Here is a 16,551-nt window from a genome sequence, read left to right as displayed (position 1 = left end):
GGAAAAAGTAAAGCTGTTGGAAGAAATCAGTAACACTAAATTAAAGGACAAAGATTGTAATGTGTATGAGATCAACCTCTATCAATTCATTTTTTAGAACAGTAGCGGTTGTAGAGTAGTTCCACAGCATGTCTATCAAAGAAGACAACTGATATATATCCAGAGGCATCAGAGATGGTGTAGTGGATTCGAAATCTGTTAAATGAAAAAGAGTTGTTAGGAAAGTTCGGTTTACAGCAATAGTATATAAAGGTTGAAATGTTGCTCTTCTACTTTGGGCTAATATTGGTTATGCTCCGATTACAGATATTGCAAAATTGTTTATTGTTTTGCTCCATTGGTTTACTGGTGCAGATGTCACAACCATCATAAGTCCAACCATTTCCTGTTTGTAGTTTCTTGATGGTTCCCTTAATCAGAAATTCCTTTTCCTAGATATTATGAATTAGTAAGAAGTTGATAAAGATGGAAGTACAAGATAGTAGGAAAGTTAGTAGCAAAAGAAATATAACCTCGTCAATATGAGCAATATGTGATATTGGGAATCTGTCAGGAAATTGTAGAAGTGAAAGGGAAGAATTTTGACTTGTTTCACACTGAATTGTTTGTGTAAAGCTAAGAGATGATGTGTTTGTTGACTGTTGAAGCCTATACAATATGGAAACATTTCAATTCAATTAATTATTATTCTTGTTGTTGCTGTTATTAGAATGGAGAGCATTATTATATTGTAGTTAGAAATAATAACAGCAGAATGAAAGGCATTACACCTTTCAAGTAGGTCCTTTGCCTCTGGAATGTCAGGGTTAAAGGTGATCCTAGTAGCAGTGTAGGAGTTTGACAGTTGCAAAATTCCTAGTTAAAATTTATATTAATCAATAAAGGAATCATATAGAAATAGCACAGCAAAGATAAGAAATAGCAGAAGCACTTGGAAGACATTTCATAGATGGACTAAAAAGTATAGATCATAAAAGTAAAGAACTGATGAGAAGCTAAATAAATAAGAGAGTAAGGAAAGTTAAGGCGTGCAAAACCATTTTTCACACTGATCCTAGCAAATTGCATCAATACAATAATTGGTGGGTCCATGTCATCCTGCTTGGCCCAATATGTTTGTGTTGCAGTCTCTCCCCATAATAAGCAGTTAACAGTGACATCCCTGGATACAAATATTAATGAAAGAAAGAAACTAAGGCACATGCATAATAGGGTTAAAAGCAAAATATAGGTATAGAGAAATATGTGATAGTCTACTCTTCATCTGCTAAAGTATAGCTTAAACGATTTTGTGCTGCATTATCTGTCCTTGAGTCTATCAGATCACCAAATGATTTCAAAAAGCCAATGACATCTGTAGGGAGGAAAATAGCAGTTTAGTTGTTTCAATGAAATGAAAACGATAATATTGAAAGGTAAAAAGAAGCAAACCAATAAGAACTTCAGTGTTAAGTTCTTTTTTTTTCATGTCCTCGTGAAGTTTTGTAAAACAGACAAAGTTGAATGAATTGCGTGGAAGCTCAGCATCATGAGGTCTAATGTAAGTGTTAGGATGGAACTGCAGCCTCCATGGATGAGATGTGGGTCTATAAGGCCATGTGTTAGGTGAAATTGTGAAATTTTCAATGTAAATGATGTCTCCTTCAGATGGCTCTCGCTTATACTGCTCATGAAGTTGTTTGTTTGTGACTTCAGCATGTATCTTATTGCCCTGTTCATGATAGATACTTGAATGAGGAATGGAGAAGATATTAAATTCAGAAAGATAGGACAATAAAGCATGAAAGATAAAACATTTAATCTTACCTCTTCATCTATAAAAACGAACATAATACATGCTAAATGATGAGGGGGACTCTTATAGAGCTGGCACCACTTCCTAATCACTCTAACAATAAGGGAGGAAGCTTCTTTAGTGTCATCAATAGTCTTGACCAGTTCATAGTCCTCAGTAGCCATGGTAATTATACTGAAACTGCATAAAAGAAGGCATCAGAGAATTGAATTAGCGAATAAATAATTTCATAAAATGGTGCATGAATATTTCTTCATGAGAGGAAGAAAGAAATGACTTTGGAAAGTAAGTGTATAAAATAAAACTTAGGAATCACAGAAGGATATAGCAGAACAAAAAGCAATTACAAGTAAAGATAGAAATTGATTCTTGAGAGGTAGAGAAATAAGGAATCAGGAGCTGATATATATAGGCAGAACTGAAGAACAAATGAGAAGGTCAGGAGGCAGTAGTGGATTGTAGTAGGTGAAAAATGTGCGGTAAAACTGAAAGTTTTGATAGCATGTTTGAAAAGTTGGCGCTGCTACATGATTTAGTTGATTGGAAAGGAGTAACAACATAAATTGGGTAGGCGGGAAGGATGAAAAATGTGAAAGCACAGATAATTTTGAATTCATTAATGAAAGCTATTGTACATGTGGACATGAAAGAGGATGAACATGCTGCACATTTGGAGAAGACAAAAATACTGGGATTCAAGACTTCAGAAGAGTAATTTGTTTTTAAAAGAATATAAAATTTAGTAGCTTGGTGTAGTAATTAGAAATAAAAGTTGATTTGGTGTAATTCCAAGAACTAATGCAATGATTCAGACATTTGAGAATGTGCCCTCTGCTACTGAAGAAATAAGTTACTGATTGAAAAAGGCATTACAGTGGATTGTGTACTGAGAAGAAGTGAAGTTTAGCCGTCTTGCTTAGCAGGACCTCTGAAAGAAGCTTACAAGGTAAACATAATAGAGACTTATAGGCGGCTAAATTATGAAGCAATGTCAGTAGGAATGATGAGACTGGTTGTGCAGAGGTGGAGGTGAAGTGATAGTTGATAAGGCTGAGAAGAGAGGATTGATTATGGAGTGGAATATATTTGTGACTAAGGATGGGATGATAAATTCAAAATGGACTGTTTAGTTGGTTTGAAACAGAAACAAATAAAATTGCAAACACAAAAGAACTTTAGTTAGTTGGAAAGTGAGAAGTATAGTTGAAGTATAATGGCACAATCTAATTTATTTAAAAAAGATTTGTTTAAAAAAAGAAATGATGGGCAAATAAAGTAAAATAAGACACTAAAAAAAGCACAGGTATTGAGAATAAATATCATTTACTTATAGTTTGTGTAGAAAACAGTATGCTGAGAAGTTACGTGTGCTGTCATATCTAGGTGTATACATAATTCAGTTCAAATATGGTGTTATTAAATTTAGTTGTCATGATGTTCAATAACTTGACATCCAAAGGAGCATCATGATGAAATAACTATAAATTGATTGTTAAGTTGAGGAAGAATTAAAAATACAAATGGTTAAGATGGAAATCTGACGAAAATGAAGAGGACTGATATCCATTTTTAGGAGTGAAATTGCAGAAATAATGTATAATGTGCAAGTGACATTTTAGATGCAGTAAACATTAATGTTTTTAAATAGGAAGCATTTAATTACATTCCTTTCAAAGTTGCAACAAAAGGATACTGGAAGGAATTAGAAGAGAAAATAAATATTTGTAATGGAAATTAATATTATTAATGCAAGTTGAAGGAGGCCTTAAAGTTTTGGGTGCAACTGAAGTACAAAATAAGAAAAGGACGAAAGAAAGAAGATCTTTGTAGAGGGTCTTTGCTGTATACATTCATATTGGCTGAAATAATGACAAGTGTTTATGTCAAAGCTGTCATGTTAAAGATTTTTTGTAAGGTATACACTTAATATTCAATTAAATGATGAAATATAAATTCTAGGACCTTAACATTATATTCCACAAGGAAGTGGTGACTAAGAATAAAATGCCAGAAAGAAATCAAACATCCAAAGAGTATACAATACAATGAAGACCATAGAGGAATAAGCTGTCATTAATTATATTAACATCATTTGGTAGAAATCCACAAATAGGTACAACAGACAAGGTAAAGTAGATTTTGACAAAGAGCTCTATAGTCTATACTATTGAGCTACATATCAAAAAGTCCAAAAGTGATCTGTGGATGAAGCCAATGCCCAAAAAGAAAACAAAAGACATTCATTCAGTGTCTGTTGTACATAGTTCTTCATGCAGATGCTAGAGTATTAGTTGTCATGGCCATCTTGTACTCAGAAAATTCTTCCATGTGAGGGTCAAAGATAACTCTCGTAGCAGTTGAAAAGCTTGTCAATACAATTTCAGCTGACACATATGACAAGCAGATAAGCAACACAGGAAGTGAAGGCTAGGCAAAATGTCAAATTGATGATACACTCACTTCCATGAACAGTTTCAAGAGCAAAGAGGATAATAACTATTAGTGGATCCTTGTTGAGGTGATACTTGAACTCGTGAGCTGCAACCATGGCACTCTCTCCATACAAGTAGCACTTAATTTGCTCAAGCCTAGATATAGCATCTTAAAGTTAGACAAGAAACAATGCTTAAGCAATAAATGATATAAAAGTAAAAGAAGTCAGGTTACTGTGGATTTTGCACGGTTAGGATAAGCTGGTAAGTTAAGTCTGCAGCCTTCCAAACCAATTCTAAAGGATGAATTTGAATCAGCTTTCCATACACATCTATTGTAAAATATAAAGATCAATAATAAGATTAAGGTGTACGCGTGCAGGAAATGATGAAAAGATAATGTAAGGGGCTGATAAATTGCATAAATGAAAGGTTGAGGAAAAAAACTGATACTGCGAATAGAAGCAAAATGCATTGATAATAAAGGACAACCGAAGCATTGTCTCTCAAGTGTAAAGCTTCGCTTCAAGTATCCAATGTTAACAAACTTGAAGCAGTAATTTGGAAGTGCAGTACGACATTCCTCAATAGTGGTCCTGGAATGAAAACGAATTTGGTACTGATGGTGCACCTCATCTCCCCAATATGCAACATCAAAGTTAGTAATGAGATAACAGTTGCCCTCAGTTATCAAGTTGAGGAAACGTTCCACAAGGCGTTCTTGACTGATGACAGCGCGCATGCGATTCCCCTGAGATATGAAACAACATAAAAAAGGTTCCTGCAAGTGATGATACTGGAAAGAAAGCTCAAATGAATAGTGAACATAATGAAAAATGAAGAGACTTTAACATAAACCTTGTGGTCAATAAGGACAAAATCTAGGGAGCGAAGTCTCCTGAAGAAACCATGCCAGAAATGACCTGCGTATGGGTAGCTATGGACAAAGACACGAGCCACACGCACGCAAATTCTCCAGCCATCAATACCGGGACGTATGGCATCAAGAAATGAGTAACCAGGATTAGCCATTTAGCATTTAAAATGAAATGATGATATAACGATGAATGGATGTGATGAGCAGATATATTAGACGATATGAGAAATATATATAGAGAGGTGAGAGAAAGATAAAATGAATCCGACAAAAATTCGAGTGAAATTAATTGTCTGGGTCAGCTGAAGAGAAGGTTATAATGGGAAATGAAAATAAAACCGAGGCATATGAGACGGGAGAATGACAGTGAAGTGTAGAGAACAAAAATCATTATGCTGATCAATTAATCAGATGTTGACCTTGCTTTGGTTAACGTACAAGAGTTAGACGGCAATGACAAATGCTTTTCCAATGTTATTAATGTGATTAGAAAGAATGTCTACTAATGACAGTGGTGATCAGAAAATAGGCAAGAAGAAGCAGCGCGTAGCAATGAGTATCCCAAACAGTGGTGATATGGGAAAATTAATTTTACTGACAGATAGACAACTTCATTAAATGAAATAACTATTCATCTGAACAAAAATGAAGACAATTAAATTGAATCATTGAAATCGAGACTCCATAAATGTAAAATGAAAAATTAAAAACTCCATAAGTATTCAGCTAAACAAAAAGCAAGAAAAAAAAATTTAAAATAAAACACCTTGGTGGCCTTTGACGAAAATGACAGGCATTAAACAGTCCTAAAAAGAATGGAATACAAAATTGCCAAATAATAAAATTGTTTGATTCGCTTTATCTTGTATATCAATCCAAACAAAAGAATTGATAGTTTAGAAATAGTTAGAAAAACATTAAAAAAAAAGACATCTTGGTGGCCCTTGTCAATAATTATAACCGTCAGTGGGTATAACAAAAAATAAAAGATTTTAGTGACCCTTACCAATTAAAAATGTGATAATTATTTAATGTAAAAATTCTCTCAAAATGTGAAGAAAAAGTTTATCAGTAAGATGAACAAAAGGTCTACGTCAAAATTTGAAAAGACTATCTTGTTTAATTAAATATTTTGATAAAATATTTATTTTAAAAGCATATAAAAGTATACTAAATGCATTTGCCTAATATAATCATATAAAGACTTCTAGAAGTAAATGAGTATGACGCAAAATATTATACGTAAGGCATTTCATTAACTTCATATTGTATATTAAGGCACACAATTAAAGTGGTCATTAAAATTTAGATGAAAAATGAAATTAATGACACAGGAAAAATATGAAACTTGAAGACTGAAAATTAAGGTGAAAAAGGAGCAATTGAAGCGTTGCTTTGCAATGTTTGGGATAATTATATGCTGGACATGGGAGTAAATAAAAGACTAAAAAGCACAATATAGTAGAAGAAAGAGAAAAGTGAAACACTGCCACAACTTCTTCATATCAACACTAAATATTCCCACCATAAGAGAATCGGAATCGTCCACATAATATAAAAGAAACAGCATGGATAATTACAAAAGTGGAGCCAGAAAATAGAAGATGAGAAAATATTAGTTGACTATTGAAGTAGGACAACATAAGTCCTAAAGAAGATAACCAGTTCTTTTAATTCACATATCATGGGCCTAAAAACAAAAATAAACATAAAAAGAGGCCGATCATCATGGAGTTCATTTAGGAGAGTAAGCTTGGACAAGGGCAGCAATCTTCTGACCAGCTTCAACAGATTCAGGACTCCAAAAGACACGAGTAGCTGGAGAAAAGTTCCTTATGGCTTTAATCCCTGCATATTAAAGAGATTTCAAACATGCACTCAAGTTTTGTGACTTTGTCCATTAATGAAAAGGTTAATGGCACTACTGAAAATTGATCTTTAATAATAAAATTTGTCATCACGTTTGAGGGGAAAAAAAATGAAGCACTTGGTACTAATTAAGGAGGCATGTTTTCTTTATAATGAAAAAAAAATCATGAGGTATTAATTATATTTTTTTCAATATTATCCTTATTTAAAATTATTAAGAGTGAATGTAATATAAATTTAAAATTTTTTCATTTAAATATAGGTGAAAGTGAGAGTTTATTTTTTCACACAAAATTAATAACTTAACTACCTCTCCTTAATTTTGGTGAGATAAAGGTGGGAACCTGAAAATTAAAAGAGGCTTGAAAAATTATTTGGTCCTTGTTCTTATAAGATATTCTATGCGGTAAGGAAGTTGACTAAAAGATTAGGTTTGTTCTTCAAAAATATTCCTTGGGAGTTCTAATTAATGGAATCATTTCGCAGGAAAACACAACACTTCATTTTTGAGGTCCTATGGAGGTTAGATTTCATGATCAGATGGATTTAGATGAGATGTCCTACGGCATCATCAAATCGCCTCCATTGCCCAGAAAGCTTTCAAATTTCATGAGGGAGCAGAAGAAAAAACTGTTGAGGCTAGACAGAATAAGAGATGTTGTCAGCCTCTGGTTGAGTTATCCTACGAGAACAGTGCATGATAGCAAACTTAAGACTTGGATTCATCGACTTTCAAATGCTCATGATTCAGTAGCAGAAAAATACAGTCTAATCCAGGAGGACCCGCTTCATTATTTGGAAGGACTTGTGCCGATAGAAATGATGATGGAGATTGAGACAGAAGCAGGAGGTAGTTCCATGTTTGATCATAATAAGATACCAGATGCCATTCTCAATTTAGCTGCTGATCTTGCTATAAATCAATTGGTTCAAATCCTACTTTCTGGGGAAGATCATGCTCTCAACATTCACCGTGTCATGTTTTGTACCAGAAATAATCCTGAACGAAGAGAAGTTTTCAGAAAAATGAAAGTAGCTCTAAAGGATATGGAGAAAATGCCTCGTTTTAATGAAGTCATCCATGGAATCTTGTGGATTGATGTGTCATTATATAAAAGCCAAGGACAAAAGTAGAGGTCCTTGTTGGACCACATATATGTCAACAGCTTCAGCTTCTAAAGTCCAGGGAGACTATTCTCCCAAGTATGATCTACGAAAAATATGTAGTGATTTTGTTGGATGGGGATGGTCAGAAGACTATAGATCTGCGAAAAGTGAGTTTGCCTGCAGACACATGTATGCCAGTCATGGTGTTGGTCACAACTGAATTTCAAAAGCAGGCAAATGATGAAAAACAAGTGCAATGGATCTGACAATCAGAACAAAGGATCATTTGTTGCCATGAAAGTCTTTTGTCAAAATGTAGGCAAAAAGCTGGTTTTTTCATCCAGTGTCATCCAGAAAATTGCAATGCGTATAGTTCAAGAATGTGGTGGGATTTTTTGGCCACTGTCCTTGTGGCAAAGTCGTTGAAGAACGAGGAAGATGTCAAGCTTTGGAAACTTGCACTCCACAAGTTGCGTTTCCTTAACCCTGGTATATGCATTCAGGGGGTAAGCAAAGTTATGGTAACTACATTCATAAACTTCATCTGGAATGATATGAATCAAATGCTAAAGCATTGCCTAATGAGTTGCTTATTCATCCCAGATATCAAAACTGGGAAGTTCTCTGATGAATTAATGCATTGTTGGATTTCTCATCAGTTAACAGATGATCAAGAAGCTGTGCATAAGTTGAGAGAGCTTGTAGAACGCTTTATCTTACTAAACAATCAATTAAATGATAAGTATGTCAAGTTGCCAGAAGACATACATGCTATTTTGCATTCACTGAATACCATGACCCCTTGGTTCATGAAAAAATCTGGGTTGGGATTGACTGAGCCGCCAAATGATGAGCTCTGGCATAGTGTTGTACATATGGAACTTGCAAACAATAAACTGTCTGAGCTGCCTTTGTCACCAAACTGCCCTGAACTCAAAGTTTTATTGCTTCAGGGAAATGCTGATCTAACAAGAATTCCAAATATGTTTTTCTTTAAGATGCCCTTACTTTGTATCTTGGACTTATCTTACACTAGCGTACGAGAACTACCAGATTCTCTGTTTGAGTTGGAGCAGCTCATTGCACTATATATGAAAGGTTGTAAATGCTTCATGAAATTATCGCCAAAGATTGGGAAATTGAAGAAACTTGAAAAGCTTGATCTTGATGGAACTCAAATCACCCATATGCCAAAAGAGATGCAAGAGTTGACGAATCTTCAAAGCTTGTTCATTTGCTTCTATGAATATCGTGGCAAGAAAAACAAGCGATATACACAGTCAACAATTATTCCATCCGAGGTAATCTCAAAACTTAAGGGGCTGAACCATTTAAGTATTGATGTAAACCCTGATGATGAGCAGTGGTATGAGAATGTACGAGACATTCTTCCAGAAATATTGGGATTAGGGCATTTGCTGACTCTTAGCTTATATATCCCACATCTAGAACTTTTGAAGTTCATACCTGACAGTGTCTTTGAGGTTGATTTTAGATTTATTGTTGGTAGGCATATGCAAAGGATCATATCAAGCACACCATCCACATGTGAGGCAAAATTTAAAGAGAGTGGTTGTAGCTTGAAGTTTGTGAATGGTGATGGCGTTCCTTATGAAATTAAAAGGCTAGTTGGGCACAGCAAGGCCTTATTTCTGGACAGACATAAGACAATCCAGAATCTATCGGAATTTAAAATGATGAATTTAGAACAGTTGCGTGTATTTATTTTGGCAGAATGCAGAGAAATGCAAACAGTTGTTGATGCAAGACAATCAAATAGTGGTGATGATACTTTCTCACACTTGCTATATTTACACGTGTCGCACATGAGGAGTTTAAGAAGCATATGGGAAGGGCCGACGCCACCTCGCAGCTTTTTTGGTATGCTGAAGTCTTTAGTATTGCAAAATTGCCCTGAGTTAAAAATTGTCTTCACCATGGACTTTTTGGGAAATCTTTCACTTTTGAAGGAGGTTATCGTCAAGGATTGTCCCAAAGTAACCTCCTTGATAAGTGATGGATCATTTAGATGTAAAGGACAGATTTTCCTCCCTAAACTGAGCAAGATAATGCTTCTCCATCTTCCTGAGTTGATCACCATTTCCAATGGATATCACTTAGGTCTAAACTTGGAAAAAATGGCAATTTATGATTGCCCAAAGCTCCAAAGCCTTTCTAAGAAGGAACTGTCAAGCCAAAATCTGAAGCTCATTAAAGGAGAAACCAAGTGGTGTGACACACTGCAATGGAGCAAAGAAGAATGGGGAATATCATGCCGGCCATCCAAGTTTGATTGCATCTTTTCATTAATTGATAATCAGATTGACATAATGACTCAATTCGGTATAGATGATGATATTGATGATGGTGCAGGTAATTCTATGCTTTTATAATTTTAATTTTCTCGATGTGAATGTTATGATCTCTTTTACTTCCTTTAATAAGCTGACATTATACCTATAGCATTCCTATTTCCCTTAATTCCCTTGCCTTGTTCAATATATCACAACAGATAAGAGGCCATTACTCCCTTTATTTGAGCATCCGAAGCAAAATGCTGACAGAATCAGCGGGTATATATATGCAAAACTGAATTTTGTGTAACTCTATTCAGAAGCTTGAACCAAAAATGTGTATTTTTCCAATATGAATTCTTGCATGACAGAATTACTTTTTCAATGTCTAAAAGAATATCTGAAGGTGAAGAAACTTTAGATGATGGGTACAAATGGAGAACATGTGGCCGAAAAGAAATTCTTGGGTCCAAAAATGAAAGGTAGCACCACTTTAATTACCAGGAAAAAAATCACTTCAATAATCATGCATCACTCGGCTAACCCTTTGGGGTGTCAATGCACAGCGATTTCAACTGTGACAAAGGAGGTTGCTCTGCTGAAAAGCGACTCCAGAAATCTGAAGAAGACCCAACCCTTGTTGAAATCACTTACAAGGGATGTCACACTTGCACACAGGCTTCTAGTGTAACAAATTCGTCGATGAAAAATCAGGTTGACATTATGACTCAATATGGGATTGATGATGATGATATTGACAATGGTCCAGGTAATTCTATAGACTATATATATATATATATATATTTAATTTTAATTTTCTCAGTGTGAATGTCATAACCTCTTTTGTTAGATATTTTATTATATTTATATTTATAGAAATTTATTTAAATCTAATATCCTAGTTTAAAATATCATTAAGGATAATAAAATATCCTGAGTGCGGCTTGAATCAGCTGATTGAATTAATTTAGGGATTTAATCTCAATTATGATAAATAACAGGTGGGTTATAAATAGAAACTTATGGACTAGGTTAGCTTACGATTAATTCAGGAAACAGTTGTTACACTCAAGGAGGGTTCCCCTGCATGCTAGTCAAAATAATCCCTCTCGTATCTATTTTCTTCTGACTCTATTTTGTATTTTTTTTTAGTTATCATGAGACTAGGGGATTCTACTTCAAATCATGTAACAATGGCGAGAGGTAACCTTAAATCTTCCGCTGTAACTCTCTAGTTGTGAGAATTCCAATATATGTTTAACGCAGTTTCTCCACATCTTTTATTTCCTTTAATAAGATGGCATCATACCTATAACATCCCTGTTTTCCTTTGATTCTCTTACCTTGTTAAAATATATTACAACAGATAAGACACCATTACAACCTTTATTTGAGCACCCAAAGCAAAATACCGACAGACTCAGCAGGTATATGTGTGCATAATTGAATTTTCTGTTCCTCTATTCAGAAGCTTATTCAAAAAAATATGTATTTCTCTGACATGAATTATTGTATGACAGAATGACTTTTCAAGTGTCAAAAAGAATATCTGAAGGTGAAAATACTTTGGATGAATGGTACAATTCAGGAGGTGATGGACGAAAGATGAGAGACCTATGCAGTCAGAGAGGGTCATCATCATCAATGGAACCTTCATGTCAGGTGGACAGTTGTGAGACTGATCTCAGTGAGGCTAAGGGCTACCATCGCCGCCACAAGGTCTGTGAGTTCCATACCAAGGCTAGTTCTGTGCTAATTTCAGGCTTGCAACACAGGTTTTGCCAACAATGTAGCAGGTCGTTCACAAAACCCTAATTCTCTCTAGAGTTTCTTTGTGAATCTGAATTACTAGTTAGTATTTACATTTCTTTATTCTTTTTGTTATGAATGAGTACTTTTAAGTGTTAAGGCTACTGGGAATAGGAATCGAAGCTTTAACCAGTTATATATTTTTCAATTTAGCCATATTGAAGGCTAATCTTTTCAGTCAATTATGAGTTGGGAGTTCTGGTCGCAATTTTATTTCTTTGCTATCTTTAAGCAGCAGCTTAGTGGGAAAGATGAATAAGCTTTTTATTTATGAATTAATCGAATAGCGTTAATCATAAGCTGAGAATTCCCTTGCAAGGTTCAGAAACAGACAAGATGGTAAAATCTTTGGTACGAAGGATACCCTCCCACCCCCCCCCCCCCAAAAAAAAGGGAAAAAAAACCACTTTTTGAACCAACATTGGGTAGGATATTAATGCCGTCAAATTTAGTCTCGTTAAAAAAAAAAAAAAAAACCCACTTTTTGAACCAACATAGGGTAGGATATTAATGCTGTCAAATTTAGTCTCGTTATTGCTCTAAAGTTGACGAGGAGACTGGTTAATTGTGATATCACAAAAGTGTCATTTGTTATTCCTAATTAGGGTGCATGTACGTATCACATAGAGACACTCTATCTTTTCCTGTCATTTTTAATCCATCAATTTGAGCTGCACAGGTAAACCCTCTTTGTTCCTTAACTCTCTTACTACATGTCTAGAGAAGACGATTTTGAAGGAATGGGAAAGTGAAAGACCAATATCCTCACGGCCTTGAGATGAACGCTAGATGTGATGTTATTCAAATTCATTCATATTCATATGTGTACATAATTTGCCATCACTGGCTGCCTATTACTCTCCAAAATGTTTTTCAGGTTTCACGAGCTGGCAGAATTTGATGACGCTAGGAGGAGCTGTAGAAGGCGTTTGGCTGCACACAACACCAGGTGCCAAAAAAATGCATCTTAATTATATATCATGAAGAAGTATATCATCAATGAGAGATTGGATATAAATGAATGGCTTGCAGACTTATAACAAAATAGTTGTTTTTTCTAAATCCAATTCTTAAATAGCAGAAGATTGATACCAAGCCAATGGACAAAGAAGCCTGAGTCTTTTGATGAATATTGTTGGGACATTCCTGGAGCCAAATTTCCAAGGTATCACCACTTTAATTCTCCACGAATCACAATTTACTTCCCAATTATATATGTGCATGTTTTGTTGTATGCTACATGTTGTTTATAAGCAGAGAATATTTCCGATGCATTCACAGAAATTGTCATGGCTGTCTAGCTATTTTCTTTGGTAAATTTTATACATATATATAATATATATGCTTCTTTTGGCTTATTCTGTATGTGATTTATATGCAGAGAATATTTAAGATGTACTCCCAGAAAATATCAGGATTATCTACCTACCATACAACTGCAGAGAGATGGTGAGGAGCCTTCCCTTAACAGTATCGCCCATCGTGGTCACCACACTTGCACACAAGGCTCCTGTTTAACAGATTCATCCAAGAATAATCAGGTTGAGTTAATGACTCAATTTGGGGTAGATGATGATGATACTTGCTATCATCCAGGTAATCCTATATCTATTTTTGATTTTAATATAGATTGTTATTTCAGTGTGAATGTCATAACCTCTTTTTCTTCCTTTTAGAAGCTAAAATTATAGCAATAGCACAACGATTTCCCTTGATTCTTTCACATGGTTAAAATCTACAGCGTTGCAGCCTTCTAGTATGAGGATCGTCGAGGAGTAAAAGCACATTGCTATCAGAAACAGCAGGTATGTAAGCATAACTATATTCCACCTACCTCTGTCTATATATAAGTTTATCCCAAAAAAAAATTTGCGTCTACTGTTCCGAAGAAAATGTGTTTACTTGTAAGCTGAATCGTATTTAAACTATCTCGGGAATCACTTACAGGAGAAGTGACCCTTGCACAAGAGCCTCCAGTGTACCAGATTCTACTCTCACTCTCGTTGGAAAGGAGAGGACCAAGTCAGCCTCCAAGGCAGATCTTGAGTCATTGTCTTCTTTGGACGACTCTGCTTTGTCGAAATGTGACAAGCACAGGTCAATATATTTCATCGCTCCAGAACTGGCATGAGTTTCTATAACTAGTTTTCTAGCATAAAAATAAAGCCAATATACGAGTTTCATAAGTATTATCAGCGAATGTTACAAGAAATTCATCCAATAAAGCAGAATTGTTGGGGTTATGTAGGGAAATGAATCGCATTGAAATATGTAAGAAGATTTTACAATTTCAGTGCAAGCATTCTTGTGATTATATTTCCAGTGGGTGGAGGACAAGATTCTGAATATGGAGCTTCTGAGTTGTCCATCTTAGTAGAAATCATGCTTGTAAATCAATTTCAAATGGAAAAATAAAAGGGAGCCAGCAAAGAAAATCTGGGAATTCAAATGCTTTAATTAAAATCTCGTAAGGAAAATGAAGACTAAGGAGTGATCATACCTGGTTTGAATCAGAGATGAATAGATGAAGTCCACCGTTTTGAGATAGATAGAGCACTTCTGAGAGATCACAAACAAACTCCTGTAGATCAAGAAAAAAGGAGAAGCATCAACTTGGGTCAACGCCCGAATCAAGGAAGTCAGCCTCAGCACTCTATAATCTTGCGGGCACGAAACGCTGCCGTATCGGGTAAGGGAAAACACAATGAAAGTCGAAAACATTAGGGCTAAACGCTAAGGGTTTGTTTAAATTTTAATTGAGTATAATTAATTATAAAAAATTAATTAATATAATTATTTTAAATATAATTAATTATGTTATGAGGTATATAATTGATTTATAAAATTAATTTTAATCACAATTGAAAAGTAAAATTAAAAATAAGTAAAATTATGGTTTTGTAAAAATATATCTAAACATTCTTAGTACATGTTAAAATTAATTATGAATCAAAAATCATGTTTTTTAAAAAAATATCCAAACAATTATTATACATATCAAAATAAATTATGAACCCAAAACTCTAGTTTTTTTAAAAATATCCAAACACTTCTATACATGTCAAATCAATTATAAACCTGAAATTACAGTTATCTTATAAGCTATTATTAACTACTTTTTCATTTATATTTTCAATTATACTTTTCTAAAAATTTATCCAAAAATCATATCAATTATTTTACAAATAATATTTTTTGGTTCAAAATTAATATTCACATATATAGAGGTGTTTCGATATTTTTAAAAAAAAATTATGATTTTAAGTTCATAATTAATTTTAGTATGTATGATGGGTATTTGGATTATTTAAAAAAATATGATTTTAGATTTATAATTAATTATGACATATAATATGAGTGTTTGAATATATTTTTATAAAATCATGATTTTAATTTCAAAAATTAATTCTAAATATTATCCAAACAAGCACTTGCAGTTTGGATTTGGGTTTCGGACAACTTTGGATTTGGATTTCGGACTCCGAAAGCCTTTTACCTTCTCCGTGGAGGAAGAAATGGTGGTGAAATTTTAATAAGTTCTATTTTTAAAAAAAATAAAGAAGTATGGTTTATAGCCATTTCTTCATTTGTTTAATTAATTATGTCATAATTAAAGGCATTTCAATTATTCAAAGGTTTGAAATTGAGGTTAATATATTTATGAAGCCTACAATTGTCATTATTTCTTACAACGAAGCTTCACTCGAATTTAGAATTAAACTTAGATTGATTTCTTTTTTTTTTTTTTTGCCAGAAAGAATTAGTTTCACCAGAGTAGATTCGGTTAGATGGATGGGGACTCAAGTGCTTGAAGTTGACTGAAGAGGGCAGATGTATGAATGACTCCGTGCCCATCCTGTTATCTACATTTCTCTTGTTTTTCCTCACTTTCTCTTATTTTTCCTCGTCCATATTTCATTTATGAGTTATGACTTCTCGCTTTGCATTTCTCAAACAATAAAAATAAAAAAAAATTAAATATATAATTCACAAAATTAGATGTCATTTATATCTTTGACTTGTCCCCCACCTCTTTTTTGGCTTGTTGACTTAATTAGATGTCATTCAGTGTAGATGGGAAAACAAAATCAACGGTTAATGAGTAAATTAATTCTGAAGTTATGTTTAAAAAATATTATAGACTCTAAACTCTTAAAATATGTAAAATAAATTATAAATTTTTAAATTCATGATAAATTAAATTTTACTATTAACTCATTATTAACGTTGTTATTATTCATTCAATGAGGCCCAATCAAAATCTAATATGATAGTCCCTTATTGATGTTCATTTTTAATTAATGCCAAAAACTTTAAACTATTGCACAAATAGCATCTTGGTCTCTGAACGTTGAAATTCAAAGCACA

At 33.9% G+C, this 16,551-nt stretch overlaps 2 protein-coding genes across 2 annotated transcripts; one reads left to right on the top strand and one right to left on the bottom strand.

Moving 5' to 3' along the window:
* Nucleotides 1-40: 40 nt before the first annotated feature.
* Nucleotides 41-1,959, bottom strand: LOC129285670 (replication protein A 70 kDa DNA-binding subunit B-like). The gene is made up of 8 exons (XM_054921438.1): nt 1,807-1,959; nt 1,432-1,711; nt 1,258-1,354; nt 1,038-1,162; nt 771-855; nt 513-648; nt 305-431; nt 41-195 (listed from the first exon to the last, which is right to left on the bottom strand). Exons 1-8 carry the CDS (start codon nt 1,957-1,959, stop codon nt 41-43), a joined length of 1,158 nt encoding a protein of 385 aa, XP_054777413.1.
* Nucleotides 1,960-8,129: 6,170 nt separating this feature from the next.
* LOC129285669 (uncharacterized) lies at nt 8,130-14,294 on the top strand. Its single transcript, XM_054921437.1, has 15 exons — nt 8,130-8,269; nt 8,400-8,586; nt 8,740-9,961; nt 10,202-10,453; nt 10,593-10,653; nt 10,746-10,856; nt 10,941-11,143; nt 11,527-11,577; nt 11,741-11,801; nt 11,895-12,170; nt 13,061-13,132; nt 13,265-13,348; nt 13,565-13,779; nt 13,925-13,988; nt 14,131-14,294. Exons 1-14 carry the CDS (start codon nt 8,130-8,132, stop codon nt 13,960-13,962), a joined length of 2,973 nt encoding a protein of 990 aa, XP_054777412.1. The 3' UTR covers nt 13,963-13,988; nt 14,131-14,294.
* Nucleotides 14,295-16,551: the final 2,257 nt, after the last annotated feature.

Source organism: Prosopis cineraria, unplaced genomic scaffold, assembly GCF_029017545.1.
Source record: "Prosopis cineraria cultivar Desert tree isolate PC_DT_omini unplaced genomic scaffold, ASM2901754v1 PC11, whole genome shotgun sequence".
NCBI classification, from domain to species: Eukaryota; Viridiplantae; Streptophyta; class Magnoliopsida; order Fabales; family Fabaceae; genus Prosopis; species Prosopis cineraria.
The sequence above is the reverse complement of the archived record's forward strand: the minus strand, read 5'-3'. Positions and strand labels throughout refer to the sequence as shown.

Bases quoted from the DNA above. Each gene is read 5' to 3' on its own strand.
- LOC129285669 (XM_054921437.1), top strand. From the start codon at position 8,130: ATGTCAACAGCTTCAGCTTCTAAAGTCCAGGGAGACTATTCTCCCAAG. The intron at 8,587-8,739 runs GTAAGCAAAGTT...ATTTCTCATCAG, and splicing joins CTGGTATATGCATTCAGGGG to TTAACAGATGATCAAGAAGC. The intron at 11,578-11,740 runs GTAACCTTAAAT...ATATTACAACAG, and splicing joins TCATGTAACAATGGCGAGAG to ATAAGACACCATTACAACCT.
- LOC129285670 (XM_054921438.1), bottom strand. From the start codon at position 1,959: ATGGCTACTGAGGACTATGAACTGGTCAAGACTATTGATGACACTAAA. The intron at 1,712-1,806 runs GTAAGATTAAAT...TATCATGAACAG, and splicing joins TCGTTTTTATAGATGAAGAG to GGCAATAAGATACATGCTGA. The intron at 196-304 runs GTAATCGGAGCA...TTCATTTAACAG, and splicing joins TAAACAATTTTGCAATATCT to ATTTCGAATCCACTACACCA.